The 21,732-nt window shown below is 32.2% G+C and overlaps 1 protein-coding gene across 3 annotated transcripts; it reads right to left on the bottom strand.

Moving 5' to 3' along the window:
• Positions 1–229: 229 nt before the first annotated feature.
• On the bottom strand, positions 230–21,490 carry LOC124360248 (armadillo segment polarity protein-like). 3 transcript variants are annotated; one of them, XM_046813692.1, is made up of 9 exons: positions 21,168–21,490; positions 19,949–20,094; positions 19,294–19,503; positions 13,025–13,279; positions 7,735–8,056; positions 7,323–7,474; positions 5,974–6,070; positions 4,295–4,332; positions 1,140–1,272 (listed from the first exon to the last, which is right to left on the bottom strand). In XM_046813692.1, exons 1-8 carry the CDS (start codon positions 21,391–21,393, stop codon positions 4,322–4,324), a joined length of 1,419 nt encoding a protein of 472 aa, XP_046669648.1. In that variant the 5' UTR covers positions 21,394–21,490; the 3' UTR covers positions 1,140–1,272; positions 4,295–4,321. The 3 variants fall into 3 exon arrangements, with proteins under 3 accessions (XP_046669646.1, XP_046669647.1, XP_046669648.1); XM_046813690.1 differs by lacking the exon at positions 4,295–4,332 and having other exon boundaries at positions 230–1,272; XM_046813691.1 differs by lacking the exon at positions 4,295–4,332 and having other exon boundaries at positions 230–1,272; positions 7,735–8,053.
• Positions 21,491–21,732: the final 242 nt, after the last annotated feature.

Here is a 21,732-nt window from a genome sequence, read left to right as displayed (position 1 = left end):
TTTGCAAAAGCTACATTATCTACCATATATACATATAAAAATATATATATATATATATATATATATATATATATATATATAAAATTTCGATCAGGACATGATTTTGGCTCTGGGGGTCATGTTCAGTGAAGTTAAACACAAATTTTCACTAAATGCTACCATAAGGGCAGTTGCAATAGGCTGATTTTTATACAAAATCTACCTAAAACAAAAAAAGAACACAATACAATTAGAATAGAAATATTTATTGTACCCTGTTTTAATATGCATATTTTATACAACTTTATAAATTATTTTTTTTATTTTATCACAACAATAAATTTGATTAGTATAAAAAATTAATAATTTCTTGGTCCAATTATCTCTTTCATAGCACATACAAAATTATTCTTTTCATTTTATTATTACTATATTTCATAATTCATAAAATGTATACTGAATTTATTTCCAACTAGAACTGAAACTTCCTACAAAAGTCTAATAATACTTCATAAAAGATTATATATAAATATATCCATGAAACAATGATTAAAACCTAAGGGATACACTTTCTTATATATCAATATAACAAATCCTACAGTCCATTACTACTTTTTCTTGGGTAAGAACAAACGATACATGAATATAAATGTTCTCCAAAAATATAAAGTTATAATATAATAAATACATTATACTACTAACAAGAATCAATGTATAAAATATGTTGATACATATAAAAAATATAACATCTTAAAATAGTTTATGTTATGCTGAAGTATAGCAAGGAAGACTTAAAATTAATATGAAGAATCTTAATAGCTAATTAACTGTTTAAGGTAAATTTGTTATAAAATGGACTTTTTTTACCGCTTACAATACATTTGGTTAAACTTACAACAAAAGTTTTCTATTAAAGGATCCACTGTTCATTTTTACATTGTTTTAAAAATTCAAATTACATTTTAGTTATAATTTCGCTTGAAATTCCAAAAAAGAATTAATTTAAAAATTTAAGATTATGTATGGTTATGCTGTTAAATTGTTTCCAAAATAGTTAATTATCAAATAGAGCTATACTATAACAAAATTACAGCATTTGTGGATATAACATGAACTACAGATCAGTGTCGTACCAAGCAGCAGCGACCTGACCGTCAGGAGGTGGGGGAGGCACTTCATCCAAGTTGTCAAAGTCTAGATCAGCAGCGGATACTTCCATTGGTCCATAGTTGGAGTTGTTGTGAGACCGGATCTCCACATGTTGCATGGAGTCTAGCAGTACTGGATCATACCCTGCACAACACAAATTATATTTTTCCTTTTCTATTTTTCAATTAATTTCTCATCCATTAGCCAATTAAAAATTAAGTAATGGACAGGAACATAATAAGTACGTAAATCGAAGCTACCCGACTCTGGTTTTACTGTGTTTTTGTAATTAAACTCATAAGTAGATATAATTTAATAAACTATAATTAGAACATTGTCCCTTTTTATGAAATGTTAAGTTACTGATGGAAAAACAAAATGTGTGTAAGAGATGTTTACTTATAAACGTTGTAATCAGTTTAATTTGCAAGTATTTTACTTTCTTCTTGCCTAACTGATTTTGAGTAATACCAAGCACTTAGTGATAACTAGGCAGAATACACCAGAATGTGTTCTGGTATCCCTCTCTGGCAATATAAGGACTTTCGGGTTGTTTGGGAAAATTTCCCCTGTACTTCAGAAATGCATCAAAACTTTGGGACATCATATTTTCTAGATTTTGTAGAGAGGGTCTCCCAAATCCTCTTTCTTCTGAGAGGTATTCTATACCCCCAGACTCTTAGGAGGTTACAGTGCCGTCACTTGTAGTCCTAGAAATCAAGCACTGATCATTATTCTCAACATAAGTTCAAAAACCCTACTGATTATAAAGTTCTTCTCACACTGTGTAAGGGTTTTATTCAGAACTATGACAAAATTTATTTGGAAGAAATTGAGAAATAAATTTAATGTAAATAAAAACTATGCTAGCTGTTTGTGACTGTTCATTATGGATGAAAGTATCATAAGAATTTAAAGCATCTGTACACACACACATTGCTTAAGACAAACCAAAAACATTCCAACAAAATTCACTTCCAATTTAACTCCAACCTGCATTTAACACAATTGTTAACAATCAGATAGTAGAACAGATTGGATCATTTTCTTTATCACAATATAAAACATCTAATTCTGTATAATCGTTTTGAAACTAAAGAGACATATCTCTGAAAGAAAGTTAATTATTTTAGATCTTTTACAATTTTGCAAAATCAGAATAAAATACTGTAATAAAGTACTGTAGGCAAATGAATTGTTTGAAAAGAAACATTCATTACAAAAAGAATACCGGACAGATAATAATTTTAAGAAGAAATTGTCAGAGGTCCTTAATAATATAAAATAATTAATATTCAGTATAATTAAAAAATATAACATAAAGAAACAAGATAAAGGAAAAGGGTATAGAATTTAAGTTACAGTTAAATTCATTAAAATTCATAAATTAAAGATATGGAGTAATTTTCAATTAATAAACATTTTATGATTTAAAAGAAACATTGTCATTCACAAAGAAAAATTCTAAATTTGTTTCTACAGTAAGTATATCTAAATAACAATGTGGAACACAAAATTATGTTCGTCAATTAATCACTGAAAACTTTGATAACGTTTCAAATTATGACCAGTCACTACTTCAACTTTATTTAACCTTCTTGTTCCTTTTTTATTTGTTTTTCTTATGTATACCTACAACATGTAACACCAACATTTATCATATGCCACAAACATGGTTCTATTCTCTTTACCCTTGATAAGCACATCTCGCAAACTCGTGTAATGAAACCTAAAAATGTAATAATATACTACATATACAAACAGTAATTTTCACTAAAAAATAATACACCAACAAAGAAGAAGCCAAACATAAATTTGTACTTAATAACAAATGAAAATATAATAAGAGAGTGAGAATATTCCTGATGGGACTACTTTTAAAATAAATACACGATAGCTCAAGTTTTACACAAAATAACACAAAGCAATTTTACCACATTAAGAATCATAAAATAAATTACATTTATCCATGTACTTCACTGACGATGATTTTAGATCCAGCAGAGAAAACTGCTGTTGTTTGCAAAAAAATATTTTAATGGATGAAAAATTCTTTGCAAAAATAAATAAACATAGATATGAAAAATCTTGGAGCATTGGAAAAAGGCTTAATTTACCAGTAATAGCAAATTAAGCATTGATATAACAAATCCCCATGTTTAAAGTGATGATGAACTCATATACAGAATTTATTCTATTCTATTTATTCTATATGAAAAGTAGAAATTGTATATATTCTACTTTTCACATTTTTTCTTACAATTTAACTTTAATCCAAATTAGTTCTGACAGGCCCATCACAGACATAACTAAAAATTAAGTGTTTATATTTTTATTTACCTTCAGCACTAATAATTTTACCCTAATTATTTTATTGCTAGATTTTATGAAACAATATTAATTTATTGGATATAATTCCTGGATATTTTGAAACTATTTTTTAAATAATTATATTGTAAAATAAAAACCTTTTTCTCTCATTGTTTTAATATTTTAAACTTTTCTACAACTATACATATTCTTTTACAATAATTCTCAATTATTTGTTTAACCCTCTAAGTACCACAATGATGATTTACTTGCCACCAGAATAACACGATACCACAATGGTGATACTCAATGATACTCTGATATTTATTTTTTCAAAATCGTTTGTTGTCTATGGTTTGTTCAACATTTTAAAACACAATTCCACGGCTAAACAAAATTTTATTTTACCATCAAATATTTTTATTTAGAAAACTTCATAAGATTGCATTATATATTATATTATATTATTATAAAACTTTATTATATTATAACTATTTTGTTATTTTCTATTTTTCACAGTTTTGTAGCCAAAAAGGAACTGTTGATTTGACTATTATTTTTACAATTATAAACCAAATTTAAAAATTTAAAACCTTAAAACCTCGAACTATGAGTAAGCTAAATAAATTAAATGTGTGTATTAAGTAATTGTGACATAAAATGTTATGGAAGTATTTAATTTATTTTCAAAGGCCTTTTATAAGTCTTTTAATTTGAATTCACTGACAAAAATCATTTAAATAAAAATGAGTATTACAAATTTTACTAGGCTACAAAATAGAAATGAGGAGTACTGAAAACATCCATCATGCAAATGTACAAAAAAAAAAAGCAAAGCGGAAACACCAAACGTTACCTGACAATGAAAATACCAGCAACTGGCTCAGTACCCGCCTTCAAAACAAGAAGAATATGTTATATGGAATTGTGATCTATGAGGAGAATACTACAAATATGAATTAGTTTGACCATCTACTAAACTATTAAGGTACAAAAATTGCTTTTGAAACAGATTTATATGTATCAAGTGTCTCAAAATTCCAAACAATCAATTCACTTTTGAACAGTTAATTATTTATTAAATGTTTTTTGGGAATTTGTAAATAAGAATATCTGAGGATGTTTCCAAAGGGTTTCACAATTACCTTCTTGTCCCCCAAAATAGGATGTGGGGATAACTTATAAAAGTGAAATGGGATGATCCACTGAATAATACCCCAGATTACGGGTATTAATAAGACAAAAACAATTATGTCAAAAGAAGTTGAAAACTAAATGTCTTTGGTAACACAGGATGGGCTGTCTGTTTTCACATTTACAACAAATGGGAACGGAAAGAATATCTAGATTAGTATGTTAGTACAATTATATGTAAATAAATGTCCAATTATGAGTGTTGCATGTCATTATGAAGATATAAAATACAAATGACCAAACTACTAAAATGTAACACTAAAACAATATGCTTAGTAGAAGTAATTATAAAATCTCTTTTAATTTTAGAATTATAGAAATCCAAGTGTAGCATACTCTAGGCATGTTATTTATTTATTGTTTGATTATTATATCATGTTTATGGTACATTCTCATACTTTCCTTGGAATTTTTCACGTGTTCCCTTGTCCATACAAACAAATATATTTATATGGGAAAACTTTTTTTAAGGCAATAATTGTTTTTTTTGATATAATTATTTTAAACACTACTTGCCAATCAAGATACATATTATAAAAAATATAGCCTACTTTGTAATGAATAAATTGCGGTCTATGAATATTGTCTGAAAATGACTTCAAAGAAATAAGTATATACGTTCTTGAAGCAACAAGTACAATTTTTTCATTGATAAAAACCATTAAGCATAAGGGACTTAAAAACTGAGCTCTTTCTATTCTTCATAAATGACACATTCCATCAGTACACATGAGCCTATATGCATCACTGAGCACTTTTCACCCTTGCTCCTAAGAGTAATATAGAGTTTTAAAAAAATTAATAAAATTCATCTCAAAAATATAATAGTAGAGCCAGGAAATCAACTATCTTTCTTAGCAGACATAACAGTGGGGAGAGTTGTAGGGCTCTCTCGCTGCCAGGCCATTCCTGTGATATGTTTACCACAATTACCAACATTCACAATTTATTTATTATAAATTCTGTGTTAAATTCATACTATTAAAATAAAAAAATATTGGAAAAACTGTTTATTGGCCACCATTCAGGTTTGGGTTAACATAGAAACCTTTAATTTGCCCTGTCATTTTTATCAAGGCTTTTAAAAGAGGGATCACACTATAGGGATTTGCTTTTAAACAATTAATCTGCCCAAAAATGTACAATTGTGGGCATGGGATGGTTCTATTTATAATAAAGTATATTTTAATTACTAAACATAATATTATGAGTTTTATTTCTCTATGTACACTAAAAAATTGTACTGGTGTCTTCAGACTTTTAACTAGTTATATGTATAAATAGGTTAAGCTCTGAGGCTTAGTTAACTTAAACATTTCTTAATTGTACACTATTGCTCACCTGACTGGGAGAAAGGGCGACCTCCATGGCTGCTATGTACACTGGGAGGCCCTTGAGAGTACATGGCATCCAACATCTGATCAGGCTCTAGCATATCCTGTCAACACCATCACTAAGCTATCACTACCCGTGCACACTAACTCTTGCATCTCCAGTGAGGGCTATCATCTCCACCACCGAGCTATCCAAGCTATTAATAGTGATTAAATAGCACTTAAATAAAAATACAAACATGCAAGTGCTTTAGCACTTTAAACAGCAGTGAACAATAATATTGGAAGTGTATCTTTAAATATAAACAGGTATGCCGTATATATGGGTGATATTGTCAGCAACACTACATAAAGGTTTACATTCCTTACTAGTTGATAACTATATAAACTTGATATAACTTTGATAAATATATACAAATCTTCTTGACTATTGTTTCTAAAATGAAATAATCTTGTTTCAGAAATGTTTCATACTGTATGACCATAGTAAGTTATATCCATTTTTTCTGCAAATCTTCTTTTCTTTAATGTTAAAATTTAAGTCTTTTCAAATTTCTTTAAACTAATGTATTAGTACTACTTTTTAACCTTCGTTCTCATCTCTATGATATGTACACATAAATAAACTAAAAGTAAGACAGAATTGATATTCTGAATTGATATATTTTATGTGTTACCAAAGTAGAATACTATGATAGCAATAGAAGTGTAATAAGTCAAAAAAATTCACATTGAATAATTAATTAAGAAATGTTCCAATACAAAATAGGACGAAAATGGCAAATGTCTGATATAATTTGGTCCATTTTCAATAATAAACCAAAAGCAAAGAAATGCATTAAAAGTATTACAATTTTATATATGAAATGTAAAGCTTTAAAAAACCAATTTTTCAATAAATGTAATGTTACATAAACGCACAACCTCATTGCAAATTTACCCTCCATCTGCTGATCAGAAAACTCTGAAGCACTCAGCCTATTTCCAGGCTATTATTTGTCATTCACAGGAAAATGCTCTCTTACATATTGATATGGTTTTTAACAACATAAGGTGTGAAAAAATAATATTTTTTAATACTATATAAAACAAAAAGTCTTATCCAAAATCTATACTTATATCGATTAATGGTTTTTCATCTAAATAAATGTAGAATGAAAAGTTCAGAACCCAATTTGATTTGTGCGTGAGTGCTGCCTGAAATGTCAATCTATTTTTTATTATTTAGATGTTTAGATAATAGCTTACAATAATTTGTTGGTAAAAACATACAAAAACTACCAGGTGGTTTAATCTATTGTTTACTGGGTTAAGAAAGATACCAGTGCCTTTTATTATCAAAATTGTTTGTATTACCTGAAGATCAGGAGGCATTCCAAGATCTCCTCCGGCCCACAGATTCTGGTCTTCTCTAAATAAAGAATTCGTCAATTCCATAGAGAGCCGCTTCTTGTAATCTTGAGGCTTGTCTTCTGACATGCGGAATAGAACTGCAGCAGCATAAGTTGCTACAAAAAGGATTTTTCAAAATCAATACTCTTAAAAGTCTCTCTATGATATGTGAGGATAAAGTATTATAAACTTGTGTTGAGAATTAGAATTATGATAATTATTAATTAAAATGGAAATCATCCTACGGCACAGTAGAAGAAGATGTACAGCCTGTAGTTTTAGTTGTATACAATTATTGTTACTTCTTGTTAAGCTACTTTATTTTTTTTTAATCTATACCCTTTATATGAACCAATACTCATAATGAGATACTGACCAACGCCTTCGTTGCGAGAGTGGAGAAGTTCGGTGAGAGGGGCAGTGGCACCCTCGTGCTCGATGATCTCAGCGCCTTCCTTGTCTGTGGCCAGCTCACACAACACTCCCGCTGCCACCCTCTGGATGTTCTCTATCTCGCTGAACAGTAATTGCACAAAGATTGGGATAACGTTCTGCTGCCGGATGATGGTACGGTTCTGAGACTCCCGGGCAAGGATATGCAGGGCCCCCACTGTGCCCTCCACTATCTCCTCCATCCTGACCCCATCTGCGTAGACATTGGACGGCTGACTGCCGCTGCTCGCCACGCTTGACCTCTGCTACACAAAGAGTTCATGATCAAAAATCACATTGCTATAGAACTACCAAGATGATTACAACTTTTTGCTGACATAAAAATTACAAAAATATTTTCATCAAAGGCGTGAATTACAATTGACTGATGAATTCATTTTCGCTCTACTCATACAATTATATGCTGAAGAAATTGAAGTACATAAAGCAAATTTTAAAGTTTCCATTATAAAAAATTCAAGACATTCTATTAAAGCTTTAAATAATTTTAAGTAGTACATATTACAACAGCATATCATCATAATATAGATACAAAGTTAGACTGTTTTGATTATAACACAATAAAACTTGTATAAGAATAAAACAAAATTTTGTTTAACTAAAACTATTATAGAAAATATGACCACATTCAAAAAAAGAGTAGATTTATTAATGTAATGTAATTTCATAATTAAATAATCTACATCAGATGAAAATTGCAGTTACATTTATAAATTTGTATAACTTATTTTAATTAATAAAAGGTACAACAATCATAATTCAGAATAAGCAAATATTTGAAAACAGTGTATTATTTTTTAGATTAAAATAAACCAGTTCAATTTTAAATACATAAAATCTACAATATTGAGGTTTTTTTTAAGTTTTATCGACATATGTATATTTTAAGCAGCACGTAATTGACAAAACTTATTTATTGAAATTATTGCAATATAATAAATACTTCCATCTGTTCACCAGGACTACAAGATACAGATTATGTATATTATATCAGTTCAACCGTATTTTATAAGGTATGTTTAAGCATTTTATTTCAAAACTAAAAAATTGTTACAAACAAACATATTACATTTTTTTGAAAATAAGCATTACACACCCAATAATTTGTAAAACAGTACCAAAAAAATTAATTTCAACCATTAAGTACTGATAAGTTACCATTAAAAGCTAAGATATTATGCTGAAATTCATTCACTTTATTATACACAATATACATGTATCTGGATAATATCTGTATTATAATAATAATTGAATAACTACATGTTCTCTACACACTATATATGTGAAACAATATATGCAGAATATGACCTATTTCAAACTGAGTAACACAATTTTCTCACCAACTACTTTTACTTTTTTTAATGGCCAATTTAATTTATTGTATATAATACCAAATATTATTGGCTTGACCAGGCCTATCTATACAGGAATATTCTAGTACAAGACATATCATTGCAAGCCTAGGTTGTGGCAAATAATTTGTTGTTTAATGGACTTTGGCCTGAGATATATTGTATAAACTCCACATGAGTATAGATTTGTTTTTTATGATAACAGTAGTATTAAAAATTATCCCTTATATTTTTTACATTATTAATAAATAATAAAACCAAACGGCCAGGCTTGCAATGATGTGTCTCATACTAAAGTTTTTGTGTTTGTCTCAAAAGGGTATGCAAAGCCATCCAATCATGGAACCATTGACTCTGTTTCAACTAACAAATATGTTGCAACAGGATGTGGATCACAATTCAGTGTCACATTATTAAGTAATAATACAAATAAGATCTTATTTATTTTTGTCTAAACTTTTGGTAGGAACATTTGTTTCTTAAGTGATTTCAGCTTAGATTTAGCTGCTTTTAATCATATTCTGCATATATTTTTTCACACGTACAATGTATAGAGAAAATTCAGTTATTTAATTATTATTGTAATACAGTTTCATCCAGAAACATTGTTAAATAAAATCATAATATTTAATAATGAACAGGTGTCTGTTAAGAGTTTCTGACATATATGTTGTGGAACTTTTAAGAAGCTCAGGGTGGGCTCCATGACATTAGGGAGTTTGTATTTGGATTCTAAGACTAGAATAGATTACATTGAAGTTAACATAAATTAATCCAGGACATTATCAAAACTTCAAATGTTTTTAATGCTTGTTTCAATGTCAGATTATTAAATCATAGTTTCCAATTTTTCCTATTTTTTAAGCTTGTGGACACACTGTTATGCAAAAAATAGAAAGTTTATTGAAAATAAATTATTGCTACTACATCAATTCAATTTATTTCATTCTGTTAATTATACAAAGCAAAGAACTTCTCCACATTACAGTTTTGTACATTTGTATTTATTTTAGTTGTATTAGATTATTTGTAAAATGAGCTTATCGTGGCGGGAAAAAAGATCAAGTCTAACAAGAGCCCGGGACCTGATGGCATTCCCCCAGAGGTAGTAAAGGTGGCAGTGAGTGTAGTCCCCAGACAAGGTCCTTAAAGTGTTAAATATGGCCCCTGAGAGAGGAGAGCTTCCTTGCAGGCTGGAAGATGGCAAGACTGGTCCCTCATCCCAAATTGGGTAAGCCAGAAGGCAGACCAGACTCATACAGGCCACTGTGTCTGCTGAGTACTGTGGGGAAGCTGTTTGAGCAACTGCTGGTAGGAAGACTACAAGAAGAACTTGAGAAAACCAATGCTTTGTCTGACAACCAGTTTGGCTTTAGACCTGGACGCTCAACAGTAGATGCTGTGGACATGGTCATCAAGTTGGTACGACGTGCTGTGGGTGGAGGCCGACAATACCCGGGAAATACCAGCGGTTGTCCTTTTGGATGTAAAAAATGCCTTCAATAGTGCTTCTTGGCAGAAGATATTGCAGCGGCTGAAAGCGATTGGAGTATCTCCATATCTTACGCGCATGATTTCAGGCGTATTTAGGGGAGAGAACACTGGACCTGGGAAATGGAATGAGGAGGCAAGTTTACCAGTGGAGTTCCACAGGGATCAGTGCTTGGCCCAACCCTTTGGAATGTCCTGTACGACACTGTTTTTCGCTTGGCTCTCCCGCCTGGGGTACGAATTGTCGGGTATGCTGATGACTTGGCCCTGGTGGCCAAGGGAAGCACGGAACATGTGCTAATGGAGAGATCCAATGAAGCCATTGCACGAGTTGGGGATCATCTGCAGGAACTGGGACTTGAGCTGGCCCCACAAAAAGACTGAGGCAATTATCATGGCTGGAAGGAGGAGACTTCGACCGATCACTTTTTCGGGTACAGGGTACGACTGTCACACCGAAGACTAAGGTCAAGTACTTAGGCATTTGGCTGGATAAGTCAAGAACTTTCGTTCCCCATGTTATGGAAACAGCAAGAAAGGCCTCAGTAACGGCAATGGCAATAAGTGGGACTATGAAGAATGTTCGAAGGGCCCCAAGGAGTCAAAGAGGCGGCTGATTTTTCTCAGCAACACAGTCCATACTCTTGTATGGTGCACCGGTGTGGGCGAGTGCAATGCAGTTTGGAAGAGCAAAGGAAGCTGCACTAAGGGTTCAACGGCTTGCTGCGATGAGAATCACATCAGCCTACAGGACGATATCTCTCGACCGCTGTTTTGGTGCTCGCTAGGACTCCTCCTATCCATCTTCTGGTGAAAGAGAGAACTGACAGCTACCTGGGAGAACGAGACAGGGCGGAGCTGCAGGAAAGACTGAGGATGCTTGGCAACGAGAGTGGGAGGTCTCAAGTAAGGGCTCCTGGACCAGAAGGCTCATACCAGACATTAGAGTATGGCTTTCAAAGGACCACATGGGGAGGTAAATTTCCATGTGACTCAGATCCTCTCAGGTCATGGGTGTTTCCGCCGTTACTTGGAGAGGATTGGCAGAAGTAACTCAAGTATATGCCACTACTGCAGAGAGGAAGATACTGCTGAGCACACTTTTCTTTTTCTGTAAGAGGTGGACAGAGGAGAGAGCCAATTGCTGGGAAACAACCAGACAACTGATACCTGAGACTTTGGTCTCTCACATGGTGCAGTCGGAAAGACATGTGGAAACGCAGTCAGTAAGATGGGCCTTTTCCATTATACGGAAGAAAATGGAAGATGAGCCGTGAGGACTTGAAGGTGAAGAAGGAAAGCATTTTAGTGCAAGACACTCACCCAGCTGAAGAAATGCTAAAAAGTGGTCCCCCGGCTTGGTGGGCAGGAAGGACGAGGGTGGGGTTTAGCGGGTCGGGCGATCTTTATAACGTAGTCAACCCCGCATGCACTGGATTGAAGTGAAGGGAAGAAGAGAGAACCCTCCATGTATCTGATTGCAGATTCCCCCATCCTCAGCCCAAAAAAAAAAAAAAAAAAAAAAAAAAAAAAAAAAAAAAAAAAAAAAAAAAAAAAAAAGATTATTTGTACATTTTATATTTTATACAAGGCTAGTATATAACTGTAAAATTAGACATTAACCCAGTCCCTCTCAAGCAGCCAATATTGGCCAGCTTCGCCAATCCATCTCCTGCTAATACAGTGGCCAAAATCAGCCAATAATGCACAGTTAGATTTGCTGTCATTTCTCTGCATCAAATGCTACTACCTAGTGTTTTTTCGTTTTAACTATTTCGATTCTCTGATAAGCATAGCATCATCAGTCAACTATTCTATATTTTATAGGCTTTGTTTTGATATGTTAAATATTAGTTTCATTCATGGTATTATGTGAACATGGTGGGTTCAAGCCCTTGTCTAAGTAAAATTTATTAAAAACTTGATTGAATTGATTATGTTATACAAACAGTTTATATGTCTATTTTAAAATAACTATTTTACAAACGTGACTATTTAAAAATTAATTTTCTGTGTATGTAATTATTAATTATTTGGCAATCTATAAAAATTAGAATTTGTTTTTCAAAATAAAATTAATTTTTGTAATAAAACTAATGTGTACATGTTTGCATTTAAAGCAGTTTCATAAGTTTAAAACTATGTATAAAACATCATTTCAGGTAAAGTGATGTCTGAGATAAAAACAAAGAACGTACATTCTAGAATTCTTGAAAAGAAAGTCCCAGAAATAGCAACCACTAACAGTGTAACGGAGCATCGCACTTCATATGGGCTAAAAATACTTTGATACTGTTTGGAAGTATATCGTTCTAACCGATGTATGTTGAGCACTTACACATTATTGTGTACAATACATAGACTACTCACTCTCTGAGTATCCTGGAACGCACGCATGAGCAGGCGTACAAGGTGGTGGATGGCACCATTCTCTCGTAATGGGCTGTGGTTGGCCTGACTCAGAGCCATGTTACGGATGAGGCCGATGACAGCCTTGATGAGGGGCCAGCGGCTCGGAGGGTGCAGCAGCTTCACAATCACTTGGATACCATAGTTGAGGCGAACAGCATTCTGTGCCATCTCACTTTCCACATGGCGCGATGTCAGGTGACGAAGAGCACATACCTGGTTATCAGATACAATTTCACTGTTAAAAGATTTCTATTTATAACTGCTGTTGGTTTTCATAATCATACAATAATATAGACATTTGTGGTTGTTAGTTGTTTCAGTTTCAGTGAAAGGTGATACCAAGATGAAGAGGAGTAGAATTTTAGAGGGAGGTTTTTTTAAGTGGAATCACCACAGACCCCCATTGTGCGAACCCAATGGGAAATCCGAAAGGATTTTTTCCCGCTCTCGGAAAAAAAAAAAAGTTGTTTCAGTTTTTATATAGTCCCTATGAATATTTCAAAATAAATTACCACTTCTAGCGTGTTGATAAACCAAATATTTTTAACTAAAACATGCATAAACTGCTTTTTTTGGTATTTAATACACCAAATTAAATTTTTGCTTAACCCTCCAAGCGTCCCGCGCCGGAATTCCGGCGAATTAAATAAGCGCGTGTAGCGTCCACACCGGAATTCCGTCGAATTAAACATGTGCGGAAAAGAACAACTCCTGAATGAGCTGGCCGTGTCTGATAGGCCTGATCAATATATCGTTGGAAAGGCCGTAAATGCACGAGTATTTTGATACCCAATACGATAATTTTCGATAGGTATTTTGGCAACACTGACCCAAAACTTTCTTTTTTGTTGTGTGCCAGCTTGGTTAGTCTGAGCGGGTCGCCTTTGTGTACGGTGCGTTAGTCTCGAGCGGGTCACCTTTGTTTACGGTGCGTTACTGTGTTATTGTTTTGATGTTTATTTAGTGCAATGGCAGAAGATTTTTTTGGTAGATCAAGTGATTTGAGAGAATTGATTCACGAATAAGATGGAGACATTGATAGTGATTTAGAAGTTGAAGAATGGCCAGACAATGTATCACTACAAGACTACTCATAGGGCAGCGGCGAAGAATACAAACCGGACCTTGACAACATTTCTTCATCAGACTCAGGTGATTCAGACAACGGCAGTAGAACTAATACCAATTACGGAAATACAGCAATACCATTACCACCTCCACAAACAAGTGAATGGGTTAGTTAAGTTAGGAATGGGAGTAAGTCCTAACTTACTCAACCGAACCAGAATGTAATGTTGGAAATAGGTTTCAGGTTAGACAGCCAGGAGTAAAGAATGTGCCTCCACGAAATAGTAAACCTATTGAGTACTTTTACTTATTTTTTACCAATGCTGTATGGAACCACATAGTCAGACACACTAACTACTATGCCCAGAACAAAATTAAAACAAAGAGAGATTCTGGAACAATGCCAACTCATTCTAGATTTACAAGATGGGTTGATATAACTGTGTCAGACATAAAAAAGTTTTTCGCTTGTATTTTGAATATGGGTTTGATTAGACAGAAGAATCTACAAGCCTATTGGGACACTAGGGCCTCACAGACAATACCTTTTTTCCATAAAGTAATGTCATACAATAAATTCATGCTTATCAACTCTAACCTACATCTGACAATGGCGCCAACTCTCCGTCGTGGACAACCCAATTATGATCCCTGGGTGAAAATTAGATTTTTATTAGACCATCTAAATAAAAAATTCAAAGCCTACTTTACTGCTTATCAAAATGTTTGTATTGATGAATCCGTAGTGGGAATGAAAAACCGTTGTGTCTTCATACAATATATGCCCAATAAAAAACATGCCCGCTACATAATAAAAAAATTTGAAGTATGTGATAGCAAAACCAGTTTCATTTTACATTTTGAGCTTTATAGCGGTAGTGATTTTTTTAAAGGAAAAAGTTATATTAGAAATCATGCAAAAAGCAGGGTCTCTAAGAATAAGGGTCACCACTTATTCACAGATAATTTTTATACCAAAATCCCTCTTGCTGAGAAGCTTTTGAACCGTTCAACTTTTATCACTGGTACAATAAACAAAAGATCTAAATTTATTTGCAAACAAGGCATTGAACAGAAATTAAAAGCTAGAGAAAGTGTATATTTCAGAAAAGGTGAATTACTTTTTGTTGGATTTCGACACACGTCTACCAGAAAACCGGTTTTTCTTATTCCTACTGCAGGGCATGCTGAAGATAAAAATTATCACAAGCAAAAAAGGCCAAGAAGGTGTCAAACCAGTTGTTATTCATAATTACAACCAAGCTATGGGAGGTGTAGACAACTCTGACAAGTCCATCTATCATTTATCTTGTACACGTCCTACCCAAAAGTACTGGAAGAAACTCTTTCTAAATTTTATCGACATGGCCCTATTCAATGCCTTTCTTTTGTATGCAAATAACAGTGACCAACCAATGGATAGAAGGAATTTTATTGTAGACATCATTGAGACACTGGCAGAAAATGATACTGTTCTACCAATACCAAAACCAGGTCCAGGAGGCGATACTCACAAGCTAACTCACTTACCCAACAAGAATGATCGGATTTGCGTTGTATGCAACAAGAAAAGCACATATTGGTGCCCAGAGTGCAACTGTGGCATCCACAAACATTGCTACCCTTATTTGGGGAGGCCTTCTGTTAAAGGGAGGAAAAGAAAGAGGCAAGCCTCCCCCAGCTGCTCTTCGGACTAAGATTTTTCGAAGAAAAAAAGAGTGTACCAAGTTCAGTATATTGTAAATAGTGTTGTTAGTATAAGGTTTTATGTAAATATTTAAACATCTTCTTTTTCTACATTATTTATTGAACATAATTGCTATTTTTGATTTTTTAATAACAATAAAAAAGTTATGTTTATATAAGTGAAAAGTTGATTGAAGTTTTTTTTTTTTTTTACTTTTTGATTTATAAGCTCTAAGTTTCAACATATATTTTTGGTGAGTAAATTATTTAATATTTCCTTACTAAGAATTTATTACTGATTACAATGGTATGCTATAGTGTATGATTATTTCCATATTTGTATTTTTTGCAAATTTTTATCTGAATGTCTGCAAAACGGCAAAATAATGCTGGACGTTCAAGATGGTTTATACGGGACGCTGGGAGGGTTAAATTTTAAAGTTAAAAACATACTTAAATCGACAGTTCAATAAGAAATCATAGTCTTATAAACTAGATTTTGAATATATATGAGCATTTGGTAGCAATAACAGCTAACAAAAATTCATAATTTTACTTATTCACAAACTTATTTTATTTTACAATTTAAATATTTGGAATGTATACCCTTTGCAATAAAAACAATTTAATTAAAAACTATAAAAATTTAACAATAGCAAACCATTTTAAATCACTCTGAATTTAGTATTCTGAATAAAAACTAAATATATGAACTATAACTTTAAAACATTATAATTTTAACTATAATTCAATAAACAATGATGTTCTATATAAATGTAAATAACAAAAAGTTAGACTGTAGCAGGCCTATGACATATTGCTTACAAAGTAGGAACAAAAAGTACTTGGTAGGCACTTACCAAGTTATGGCTGTAGTATCCATAGCATATCAGTAAAAAACACACAAACATTTACTAAGGCCTATAATTTATACAACACTTACATTTACTTACTTTTTAAGCCGTTATACCCATAAGCCTTGAAAAACATTTCTCCATGAGTAAAAAAGCATTCTGAATCTATGATAGTTAAGTAACATTCATTTTATAGTAAAAAAATTATTCTGATATTGATCTAACAAATTATCAATATCATCCATCTGCATGTTGCTATCACATGCAATTCAATCACCTTCTGGTTCAACACAGTTTAAAAGTTCAATTGTGCCTTCTGCCAAACTAGGTGTGTTTAAATTGAGAGACACTGTACGAACTTCTAAACTTAACTAAAAGCAAACTCAAGGCCAAGCAAACAAAAGGTACTGTATGAAGGTACCAACTTCAACCTCACAGTAAAACAGACTTGCCAGACATCACGACAGACACATGATTTAGCACTGCCACAATGGTTCAATAGCTGCCACTGCCGGGTGACTGCAATATTATTACCAACCCATAAAACAAAATTTCCCTTAAAAATACTCAACAAGTCATTTTAAGATAGTTTTTATTAACATTTACATAAATTGCATTTATGTATATTTGCATTTATAATATATTTTAATACTTATATAAGATATATTTTTAAATAGTTGATTATAAAAAATATGTAAACTTAGTATACATTCACTGTGATTTTGTTGATACACAAAACATCTCCGCAAAGATTAGTGATGTGTCACTTGACGATATGCACCCATGCATAGACCCAGCAGTAATGAGTGATGCATGAACATACAGGTAAATACACAAAATATGAACTGCAAGTCAATATGAATTACAAAACGAATATAATATAGTATGTTACTTCGGCTAACAACCTATGGTATTTTATACACAAGGTCCAGAAAAACACTTTTTAATGGTATAATAAATTATTTACTGCAGATCTACTGTTGTCCGCAAAAAGAGTATGCTCCAATGCATGAACATAAATATAGAATACTCAAAAACTTTAATTGAAATATTTTGTACAACATTAAAATATTTTCTTATTTGGCTCTACTTGCAATTATTGTGAAATTTTGATTAAAATTTGTTATGGAATAAAAGTAAATAAACTATTGGGTATCTTCCGATATTTGGCAAGTTTGCACCCAACGAATTCAAGTTTTAATAACTATGAATAACCAACACTAATTTAAAATAAACTTGTGTTTTAAAAGTGGGCATTAATCTTTCCCAACATGTTGAATTTAAATAATAATGTTCCAACTGTATTGTCTACCAATACTAGGTAGTTGACAATAATACTTACACAATAAAGAATTCGCCTAGGCTCGGGCCTCATTTTGCAAGTATTAATCGATCATCACAAGATAAAGACAAAAATACACAACACTAGTCTGCCAAATGATTCACCGTTCACTAATTTGACTTTCGGGAAATTTCACCTGCTGCTATGTTGCCAGATTGGTCACAGTGTTGTCTTAATTGTCCATTTAAATTCTTACATTCATAATACTCTTAAAATTTAATAAATATTTCTGAGAAAGTATTAAATTAGTTCAAAATACAAATAATGTGAATTACACAACATTTATTACTGTCATTGTAGTAAACAAATTAAAGGGTTTGAAAATGTCTGAAAAGAAATATTTATTAGTTACAGCAGCAAACTGATACCGTTATACAGTAATTCATTTTATATTTATTCTAGAACATATATTGATGAAAATTTCACAATAATTGTATGTATATAACCACAGTATGAAAATATTCTGAGTATGTAAACACATTATATTGAACTTAAAGTTTATATTCTATATCTATGTGTATGCATCAGCGCACATCTATAAGTGCATGTCATCTGATTACCAGTAAACAGATCAATTAAAAACCTGTATATTTATAACAAAGTAATCTGTCATAAATATTTGGCTTACAGTTCGTATACTCTATGTCTATATTTTTACATCATCACGTCTATTGCATTGCATCTATGCGCTGAATTACCTACCATAGGTAAAATACAAACGATTGCTAATTTTTGGTCATATCATAATTTATGTAGTTGTATAAAATTATGTCCTTCATTAGAGTATTTAGCTGTGTATCTTTAAATTTTCAATCATAGCTAGAGGTAGTTTGAATTTTTTATATAGCAATTTTAGTAAAACATTTAACACTCTAAATTTTAATTCACAAAATAAGTCATTCATACTAATATATATCCTATATATCTTTTGAAATAAAATAAAAAAGCCTATTTTATAATATATAAAATGGAATTGTAAGGTATAAACATATGACTTATAGCACTTAAAATATAGCCTTTTACAAATCCCTTCAAAATGGTTTGATATTCTTAACTAACTTACTGTGTAATCTGGTGGTTTCCAATGATTTAAGAATTGCATAAATTTGTTTGAGATCATTTTGAATTCTAACTCAGACTAAAAAACTATTAGGATTCAAAATTTGGGTACCGGGAATCGATTGTATAAGATTTGGAATTGAATTTGAGATTAAATATATGGGATTTGGCCATTACTAGTAGATATATCCTATCCTGTCTATGAAGAGTTCGCTTACCGCAGGTTCTGTGATCTCCTCACGGTCACCAGCATTAACAATGGTGCGGACAAGGGCATCAACACCGCCCACCTGACACACTGTCACTTTGTTACGTTGGTTGTTACATGTCAGGTTAGACAGGATTCCCGCAGCACATGTCACGATGTTAAGGTCAGATGAGGTCAGCAATGTTACCAATGACTGGAGCAATCCTTCCATACTATCAACCTGGAATTACAGCTTTTGTAACAAACGATTTTCCATAATCCTAGTTTAGATATTAGTTTTTAAATAATAAAAAATACTATTCAGTAAAGAAGTTTCACAAACTGTAATCATGTGTTAACTAGTATGTATACACAACAACTATCATTTCAATATAGCTGCCTTAAATCTTAGCATAGGAAGCACAACTCTTGTTGATATATCAGACTATTTAGTAGTAATTATCACAATTTACACCAGATTTTGTTATTTATATAATTCAATCTTGACAATAATTTATCAAAATTGTATTCCATTTATTTTACAACCAATACTTATTCATGAATTTTAAAATACATCACTAATATGTAATCATTTTCACACAATAACAAAGAATAGAACCCCATCCCTAAATCGCCCACCAAACAAACCGCAGACATAAATAAATCTAGATCACAAGTGGCCTCACCTTAGTTCCAGCATCAGAAAGGTTCCTGAGTGTCCATAGGCAGTTCTGTACTAGCCGTTGGCTCGGGTGACCGAGGTGCATGGCCAGGGCTTGCATGCCACCAGCTTCTACTATAGCTGGCTTGTTGCTGGAGCATACTGACAGAACTGTAACAAACACAATGTAGTGTTACAGTTCCTCTATATGTCCTTTACATATGAGACAAGATAGAACAGAAATAGAACTCTTGTGCCACCACCCTTGTTTTATATTATCTTAATCTGAGATTTTGCCATATTCCTGGCTCTTAATAAACACATATTGTTTTTGAGTTATTTAAAAAAAGCATTATTAATTTCGTTAAGGACCCAACCAGGTCCTTCATAATATTGTGTTGTCTATTTGTCTGTTAGTGCAATAACTCTTGATAGAGAGGTTCTAGACTTAAAACTTGCTTCATAGTTCCTTTTGGTAAAGAAGAACTCAATTGATTTTAGGTTTAAAGGTCATATGGCAGTAGAGTTTCAAGGAACACCATAAAGAAATGCCTTGAAAATTTGAAACTTGGTATATAGTACGACTTGATCATGAATATACACTGTGCTAAAACTCAAGTCAAATGGGAAACAAATTGGAAAAATACGTTACATTGCCAGTTTTAATAACAGCAGGCCCCCAAGTTTAATTAGATAAAATATAAATTTGGTTTTGTTTAAACCGAATCCAAATTTTCAAATTTAGTCAACCAAGTTAATGTGGATCTTGAAAACCGAAGAGCCAATTATGCCATCCCTAATTTATTATCAATTAAATGTTTTGCTTTTTCTTGAGCAGATTATACACTTGAATTTATTCGCAATAATTTATATATGTATCAGAATCTAAGATTATTACACACATCAGCATAAGATTGGCAATGAACCAAAATGTACCAATCAAGATAACCCTATTTAGATATATCTGTACATTATTATTACTGTATATCAATACCAAAGAGTGCTGGTATATTGGCCAGTCTATTTTAACTTTGTAATTAGAATCTTTTTCCATAAAATATATGTAATAAACTCATCAAATTTATTTACAAATACTGCATTTTGAACGTGATATTCAATTCCATCTTTTAGAGGGATTGTCACAAAATTACACAGAATGCAGTCAAATATTCTGTTATTAATATTAATTGTAACAAACAATTCAAAGACCTAACTGAATTAACAATATTAAACATCACAATTACCTTTGAGGACTCTTGAAGTTGTCCACAGCAACTTCTCATAATCATATGATCGCATAATTCGCACCAGCTCGACTGGTCCCTGAGAAGCGAGAATAATCAGTTTGCTCTCTTGATTGCCATAAGCCAAGATCTGTAGACAATCTGTTACGATGGCCAGAAATTTGACATTGTTTCTTTGCAGTAGAGCGACCATTTTCTGTAAACCTCCAGCTAAGCGAACAGCCATCTTGGAGCCCTCCTGATGAAGCAACAAGTTGTGAAGAGTTGTTATTGCATAGAATAACACAGACTCCACAGGAGAGCTGAAACAGACGTGGGAAAAAACTTTGTATTAAGATTTAATTGTTTATTTGTTTATAACTATGAATAAATTTAAAATTTATATAATTCTTCTTTTTAACTTTCATTTTTTTGTACTGAGAATAATTGTCTTACATAAAAAGCCCATAAAAACAAATATGAAGTACCGGTATAAAACTAAAGATATGTCAGAAGTATGAAACAAGATATTTGTCAATTTTTGGTTCCAAAAATCCTTAGGGAGCATTTTTGTACCTAATTCCAG

The sequence above is a fragment of the Homalodisca vitripennis genome, chromosome 4 (genome assembly GCF_021130785.1).
Source record: "Homalodisca vitripennis isolate AUS2020 chromosome 4, UT_GWSS_2.1, whole genome shotgun sequence".
Classification (NCBI taxonomy): domain Eukaryota; kingdom Metazoa; phylum Arthropoda; class Insecta; order Hemiptera; family Cicadellidae; genus Homalodisca; species Homalodisca vitripennis.
This window is presented reverse-complemented; position numbering and strand designations above follow the sequence as displayed.

Bases quoted from the DNA above. Each gene is read 5' to 3' on its own strand.
- LOC124360248 (XM_046813690.1), bottom strand. From the start codon at position 21,393: ATGGCTGTTCGCTTAGCTGGAGGTTTACAGAAAATGGTCGCTCTACTG. The intron at 20,095-21,167 runs GTAATTGTGATG...TGTTTGTTACAG, and splicing joins AACTTCAAGAGTCCTCAAAG to TTCTGTCAGTATGCTCCAGC. The intron at 6,071-7,322 runs GTAATACAAACA...TGGTGTTGACAG, and splicing joins GAATGCCTCCTGATCTTCAG to GATATGCTAGAGCCTGATCA.